This window comes from Nestor notabilis, unplaced genomic scaffold (genome assembly GCF_000696875.1).
Source record: "Nestor notabilis isolate BGI_N333 unplaced genomic scaffold, ASM69687v1 scaffold11231, whole genome shotgun sequence".
Taxonomy (NCBI): Eukaryota; Metazoa; Chordata; class Aves; order Psittaciformes; family Psittacidae; genus Nestor; species Nestor notabilis.
In genome coordinates, this window is record NW_009913402.1 from 50,564 (window position 1) to 58,901 (window position 8,338).

Consider the following 8,338-nt stretch of genomic DNA (forward strand, 5'->3'; position numbering starts at 1 on the left):
TTTCCCCACCACTTCATTAATCCACAGATCTGTAAAAATTGGGAATCCTCCCACACAGTTTACCTCTGTATGAAGTATGAAACTCCCCCTGATTATAATAGAAACTGAAAAGTGGTAGGTAAATTGCTACTAAAATAAACCAGTCATAGTTACCTTTGCTGCAAACTGAAGTCCCACTTTATCAGCTTCAGCCTCCAACGTTCTGTTGTATGGTCTATCAAACACAAACTGCAAAGAAGCACTTCTTGAGTTTGAATGTGTACAGAGCTAGAGCACTGTAACTATTCTTCTAACTTCATAAGAAAGGGTGTTTATGATGTTCCCATTGCATGTGATCAGTACTAATTTACTTCATGTAATCTTTAATTCCATTACACGTAATTCATTGATCCTGTATTCAAATGACACACATTTTCATGGCTCCCTTCATCAGGCAGCCTCAAGTTTTTTGCAGCATCAGAAGGGGCAATGAACTAGAAACTAGAATTGTTTCACTTCACTATTTTATTAGGATTTTTGTTGTAGCAACTGTATGTAAAAAAATCCAGTGGTTCCCTTAAACTTTTATGATGACTGTTTTTAAACCTGGTATGATCTATTTGGTATGGTAAACAGCCCACGATATGGAATGCAGCCATAAACATTTTCATGCAGCAATCACTCCCCTGTTATGATTATCCACCAACACAAGTTGCAAATTGCCCTTGAGAAATGAAACTAGAAGACATAAATCTGACTAACTCCCATTTTTCTATGGTGACATTTTATTAACACACACTAAGAGAGAGTGATAGTTTTCTCAAATAGTTATGTAGTCATATAATACCAGAATCTTCTGGCATATGTAATTCATGTAGATTGGGGCAGTCCTGCCCTGGTGTATCAGGTTATAGTAAATGCAAAGCAGGACTTGTTAAAACAGCCCGCTCATGCAGAGATAAGGAACATGTCACAACATTCTGGTTTAGGCATTGATTAGGAAATATCAACTCAAGAATGGCCATGTGCAAGGTTAATGAAGAGAAGAAGGTTTTATCAGCTCTTTATTTGGTAGCATTTAAGGGGTAGCATCCATCTCAAAAAAGATCTGCAGAAGCTTAAGAACTAAGAAATTGATGTCTGAATGCATGTGTCTTAATAGACCATTTAGAAAGAGAGATCTGGGACAGCAAGAAGAGGGTAATAAGAAGATTATAATTTAAACTCTTACCCCTTAAATAGATTTATTTGCATTTACAGTTAAACACTAGGGTGTTACTATTTACCTGTATGTCTATCTCAATCCTGCCCACAAAAACATGGATGTCTTTTTAAAATTAAACACAACACTAATGCAATCTCTAATTCAGGAGCTACCACGCTGCAAAGTGCAGAAGCAAGGATGTCATTTGAAGAAACTATCACCTTTTAATTGCTGTTACTTCCCTTACTTTTCCCCCTATATATCTGCTACTGGCCAGTCACAGACAAGATATGAGCATAAAGAGACTGTGATGTGATTCCCGATTGCAATTCTAATGCAAGATACAGCTTATGACCAAGCAGGGTTCCTGATCTAAAATCCTGGACATAGTAAAGAAGTGGATTTGATTTTCCAATTACTAGAGCTGTTGAAGAAAAGGAAGTTCCTTTTCTTTCAGGTAAGTTGACCATCCAAAATCACCAGTTTCCACATGAAGTGACTATCTGATGTTGTGTGGTGCACAAGAAAGGGAGTATGAAGTACTGGATTTGTACATACTAGTGTGCAGGATTTGAGTAAAACTCAGAGACATGCTTTGTGCTATTCCAAGAATAATTCCTAGGCTTTAGTTCCCATATAAAATAACCACTGCTGTAACAACAAAGCCAACATTTTTCAGTTCAGAACTACATGACTAAAGAACAACCATGAATGAATTCTATAAAAGAAGTTAAATTTCTTAAGGCAGGCAAACCCACTAGCTTTGGAGAAAAATCAGAACTGAAGCTACATGCCAAAAGGCCTTACAAAGAGTCACTGGAAACTAATTATAATAATATATATAAATACTTATAATAAAAAATAAATAATGGGCCCTTGAGGAAATAATAGAAGAACAAGTACTGAAACAAAAGCAAGTGCTGCAATATGTCTTAAACAACCTTTTCATAGGGTCAGATGCTAAAACTTTAAAAAGTAAAATATGGAAGAAGAAGTGAAGAACCATGCTGAGAAAATGTGCAGAAAGATTCATTTTCACACAAGCATAGTAGGAATTGAGTGCAGGAAACAGACATTGCCCTCGTGGGTGACTAACAGAAACAACATTTTCCATTCAGCATCTTTTGTATAGGGAATGCAAATATTAATCCCTTATTCTGCATTGCATATGGATATGTTTAATGTTACTGAAGATGAATCTGATGAGAGTTTTAGTCCAGGACATTAGAGTACAATTTCTCACACGTAATAGATCTTTCCTGTAGCACACTAGGCATATGAACTTAAACCCAGACTCCATTTGCAATCTGAAGCACAACTCCAATCCACGATGCCAAAATAGCATTTGCAGTTAGCCTAGAAGAGGAGAAAAGATGCTGACAGGGAGTTAAATCTTGCTGTCTAAATTATGAGCAGTCTCAGGATTGATTCACACTTTTTTTCCAAATTCAGCTCTTAAAAATGCTGGCTAGAATTCATCAATGTATTGGTTTCTTAGCTACTTGTACAAATATCCAAGCTCTTTAGAGATAATTTATGTTCAGAATCCACACATCCACCCATTAGCATAAGAACTACCAAAACAGATTGGTTATGTTTCAGTTCATGTTTTTGAGGAACTGGGGGAAATCTCAGGAGAAGCACCAAGGGAAGTCAAAGAAACCAAAGAGCTCTTTCACTTAAATTCAGATTTGGTTTATGATGTAAGCAGAATTTCTTTTAAACAAAAAGAAAACCCACTTTTTAAAAAAGAAATGGATCAGGAAATGTCTGGAGGCAGAGAGTAAATTAGACTGAAGAAAACTGGCTCCACAAAGCCTCTAAATTTTACTTTATTGGAATATGTGCTGTCTGAAAAGATTATTTCAGTAAGTTTTATTATAGGATGGTTTATACTTTAAAGGAGTGTTTAGATTCTCAATTTTCTTATCTTGAAATCCATTCTTACCACTAACAATGTATTCAAGGAATTCCATATATTTTGTTTAGAAACAATTTAACAACTACTCAAAATAAAACCATAGTATTTCAATATGCACAGCTTTAAAGAGGGAACTACATGTCAAAAAGACAATGAGCAAGCTGGTACTCAGAGCCTGTCCAGCTCAACCCAGTCATTTAGGGAGATCTGAGGTTCCTCAGGATGACAAATGAAAATATGTATCAACTAAAGCAGATTCAGATTTAGAAACACATATTTCATTTAAAAACATACTCAAATATTAATTTTTGCTAATATTCCTCGTCTTGTCTTTTCCCCCAAATATATTATTTAGTGAGACTATCTCCCCAAGATTAAAAATGCTTTTCCATGAAACTCCAAAATGATATAGTAAAGTGTCAGTCTTACCTCCTGCAACTTGCTCTGAAGCCACTGGCCAACAACTGCCAAACTATCTCGAGGACAGATGGCCCAAATCATAGTGAGAAAGATGAGTGATAGAAAATCCAACAAGTGAACCAGGCTGGCTTTCTCTGCCTGCAAACAGAAATTGTCCCATTTTCATTCCTGTCTGACATGTCTGTAGAACATAACAGGATTTGGAAACACTTTAAAAAAGGGGGGGGGGGGGGGGGTGTGTTTATGCAGGAACGGGGCAAGCAGAAGGTCCCCTGCTTGCACAAGAAGAAAAAAATCCAGTTGGATACAAGGGACTTTTAGTCAAGAATCTCCACCACCTTCATAAATACAGCTGGAACAAACACAGTTTGAGAGATTCAAAGCTAGAGATAAGATGATGGCAGCATGCAGACAGAGTTCTTTAGTACAAAGGCCATAAAACACCTCAGCTGGAATGAAAAATCTATAGAAAGACCTAGACAACTGGTTTTTACATTAATTTAAGGCATCACTTCGACAGGAAAACTAATGGGATAAGGGGACACAAGGCACTATATATTTACTTTTTATTTTCTGCTACATTCCTTTAATTTCAGAAACTGAGTGATCCCAAAGAAAGAAATTGCAATTCTGCATTTCAGAGCTCTATTTGAAATACAACAAATTGAGCTGAGCATTCGCAAGCTGGATCATGCAATACTTTTCCCTATGCCTGTTGGGTAACACCGGTTCCACGCAAAACAGGTTAAGTTCTTTTAAATATTAGAACTATTTCTTTTATTTTTTAGAAGCTAAGCAAGTTACTTGGCTCAGCTGAGCCCAAGAAACCATGATGTGAACTGTTGCTCATCCAGAATCATACAGGATGCAGTAACTCAAGTCTCCTGTATTTCCACTGCCTTTAAAATTAATGTTTTTATTTCAATTTACCCATTTCCAGATTAGTTTTGCAATTTTAGCAAGATCTTTATGTTCAAAGATTACGTCTTCTCAAACTGACAGATAGGTAATGTATTAAATGCATACACAGGAAGAAATGACATGCACAGGAAGAAATCCATCTGGAGAAAAAGAAGCATCTTTTAGCAAATCCCCTCAATCTAGAACAGTATCAGCTGTATTTCTGCACCATCCTCTTTTTTTCATAGTTGTACCTACACAGCACAACAAAATTACTACATCCATTGTAATTTGTATAGCAAAGAACTACCAAATTCAACACATCCAGGTCAGGATATGGAAAAAGTAACTCTGTGAAAGCCATCATCTATAAAAGCAGACTCTAGCTCCAGGCATTCTAGAATTTGGCATTCTAAAAGTGGGTACTACTATAACAAAAATATCATGTATGTTAGAATAATTTATTGAACATATCCACTTCTGTAAGCACTAACAAGTGTGGGAGTAACAAACTAAGCTGCTGAGTACCTCTAGATCCTTACGTCTGTGCTACAGGAGGAGAGGCATCTGCAGACCAAGTCCTAAAGGACTGTAATATTGAGCCATAATCCATCTGTACAGCTACGAAAGAGGCACTGGCAGACTTCGTGCTAACACTGATTAACTGCTACAGCACTTCCGACAGTTATTATGTACTACACGAGTAACAAACATATACTGTGGCAGAATATTCTCATATCAAACTCCATTTTTTATCAATTTAAAAGAGTCACACTGAAACTTTGGTTCGTAGTGATAGGAAAAATCTGAATTTAAGTAATTAGAATGAAGTGAAGAATACTGACAGCTTTCTTTAAATACTTACTGCGTGTTCCAGCACAGCGTGAGCTATTTCATGTCCCAGAATGAAGGACAGCTGATGAATATCAGAAACTGCATTTAGCAATCCAGTGAAAACAAACACTTGACCATTCTGTAAAGCAAAAGAGTAAGAAGTAAGAAGACACATAAATAAAAGCTCTTTCAATACGACTAGTAATTTTTGTATTGGGTTCAACTTACTGGAAGTACAAAAGCATTAACACCTGGTTCCTCCACCACATGGATAACCCACTCGAGTGCAGAGACCTGTGGGATGTCCTTGTTGCTTTCAGATAAATGACCAACAACTCTCTTCACAACCTGGTAGCGTGGATCCATCTCAGGTAACATTTTACTTTTGAATTCCTCCATCCACTTAAAAAGAAAGAAAAATTCTTGATTGCCATGCAGGACAAACACACAGTAAATGACTAAATGGTAAACTAATTCAGTGACTACACACAACTTACTTAATGCTAAATTTTAATACATTTTTCTTTCATGTAGCCAAAGCCAATGTAAGAATTGAGGCTTTCAGAACCACAAGTATTAATAAACTTCAAAGGGAGTAAACTGATCACAGATCAAAAATAAGACTGTATAAACTTGGACCTATGGCCTCTTGTATCCACCATTTTCCTAATCCATAGTTGAGCTTGGTAACACAGTTTGGCAAACTTTTCTATACCTTCCTGAATTTCCAGCTGAATTTGGGTTTTTTCTGTATCTGTGTATTTCTGTTGTAATTTGCAAGGTGGTCAAATTTATAGAAAAGATGTAATTTGAATATACCTTTGTACTTGTTCAATTCTTATGTTCTCTGTCAGACAAGAATACAGTGACACTTGTATATGGATTATCAAGCTTCACTGGCCTTAGAACAGAATGTCAAAGAACTCAAAGTTACAGAATTTAATGCAATGGACAGCTTAAAGGAAAGCAATTAAAGAAAAATGAGCTGATCCAATGAAAAACTGAATGTAGGTAGAGAGTATTACCTTACAAAGTGACAGCACAGAAAAGCACCTTAAGCAAGTGTCAAAGAATGCTCAAATCAGCACAGAGCATGAGACAGATCTCAGCATATACCCATTAGCTGTGCTTTTACTGCTTCTACCAGATTTCTGTACTTCTTGTTAGATTACAATAACACAGTTAGAAGTGTTTGCTACACACATGTAATGTGCTCTTTAACATGCCCTTGAGCAGTTTGCTGATGGAAAGGGAATGCTTAAAAAGGACGGGAAAAGGGGAGGGAATAGCCGATACGGATGCTTTGCAGGATTCTGAGTATGTAGTGTATCAAACACACTACAAGGTTTGTTTACCCATCTCATTAACTGGACTATTTCAGCACTATAATTAAAGCATTAACAGTTCTAGAGTATTCTGAATGTTTCTTTAAAGTCTTACCATCTTATATTCCATCTCAGACAGCTCCCTAAAATGCTCTTTTCCAAACACCAACAGTCGCATGCGCCCAGTGATGGGTGTCTCCTCCAAGTGAGTAAAATAAAACACAACAAATAAAACTCCTAAGCTACTGACACCCAGCAGTATCTTCCATTTATTTTGTCTTGCATGTTCTTTAAAAAGTTCCCGTTTATTAGGAGGAAGTGCCTTCCACCAATTTCTTATGCTCCTGTAAGAGATAAACACTGTTAACTTAGGACACAGTTTAAGAATTTGTTAGTGTCTGCCCTTGCTGTATTCCCTATTACAGTCTCACCTCACATCAGAGTTTAGGGAATATTATACCGTAATTGGCTTCTACTCAACTCCATTTCTTCCCTCCCGCAGGGGAAGAAGGAATGCCCCTTAGTGTCTTGGTTCACCTCCCTCTACCACACGTAAATGAGAATGGAAAGAGCAAAAGATACATCTAACATCTCTGATAATGAAAACGACTTCTTGTTGAGCAAATTGTCAGCCTAGGCCCCAGTCCTATAAAAATTTGCAGATATTGAAATGAAAACACTACAAATACACCTACCATTCTCCACAAACTCATGCACGTATCTTTGCATAATGGGGTCTTGTACTGAGAGGATGTGACATAGTATTTTACCTGCCAAGAAGGACAGCAAATAATTTCTGAGCTGGCTTAACAATAATCCAGAAAAGAGGAGCTGGTGCAGCCCGAAATGATGGTGATGTGTGAAAAGACCTGATGATCTGAATGTTCCAAGCTGGAAAATGATGTGGGAGTTGCCCTACCAAACTGATCTGGAGGGATGTGATTGTCTTCCCCAGCGGATGAGAAGCCTGGAAGCAAAACCTTCCTGAACTGTGGTGTGCATTCTTGTGTACTGCTGTATTTGGGACATTCAAAAGACACCTCAGTCCTTTACTGATGAAGTTTCTGTCAGAGTCAGGGCTTCCAGCCAAAAACCAGTTTCTAGTATTTCCACTCAAATCCAGCCTTTGGCCTCTGTCTCGACTACGACTGACTTGAGTCCGGCAAGATCCTGCGTAAGACTTAAGAAAGTTACTGCACTTCGCCTCCTTGGTCAAAGAAGCCAAAGGAAAGGAAACACAGTTCCTGCCCATCAACTTTAGACCACAGATGATATTCATAACTTCTTTGCTTGGTTACCCTGAAACAAAAAAAAATAGCAAGAGAGATATTAGGAAACCACTCAAGCATGAAACTCTGAAATGCTACTTTATTTCACCTGAACAGATACCATGTTGCAGTGTACAAAAAGCCAGTTAAAACTGCATCCTGTTGAAGTTTTAAGGTATCAATCTGCTTCTGACTCTGAAAAAGTCAGTCTTGTATCACTGAGAACAAAACAAAGCGTGATTTTTTTGCTTTCACTTTTATTATCATCACACCAGAAAAACTACAGGTTCTTCTGTAGTTTCTGTCTGTGTGAAGACACAGCTGCATCACCACCTTTCCCTGCTGGGCTCCTGGCTGTTCATCCATACTGAGGGAAACCAGGGCCTATTGAGTGATTTGTTGATACTTTGCTCTCGAACACAGGGCGCGTTTCTAGGCACCCCGCCTAGAAACAGAACTGCTCAACACAGCGAAACCAAGCGTGTCC

General features: G+C 37.6%; 1 protein-coding gene across 1 annotated transcript in view; it reads right to left on the reverse strand.

Moving 5' to 3' along the window:
• OMA1 (OMA1 zinc metallopeptidase) overlaps positions 1-7,862 on the reverse strand; it is a 17,068-nt gene extending 9,206 nt beyond the window's left edge. Inside the window, exons 1-6 of the mRNA XM_010023187.1 lie at positions 7,354-7,862; positions 6,699-6,927; positions 5,487-5,660; positions 5,290-5,397; positions 3,534-3,662; positions 154-228 (exon numbers count right to left, since the gene is read on the reverse strand). Of these exons, the coding sequence (XP_010021489.1) occupies positions 154-228; positions 3,534-3,662; positions 5,290-5,397; positions 5,487-5,660; positions 6,699-6,927; positions 7,354-7,862 (1,224 nt within the window). The remainder of the gene's footprint in view (positions 1-153; positions 229-3,533; positions 3,663-5,289; positions 5,398-5,486; positions 5,661-6,698; positions 6,928-7,353) is intronic.
• Between the last annotated feature and the right edge of the window lie 476 nt (positions 7,863-8,338).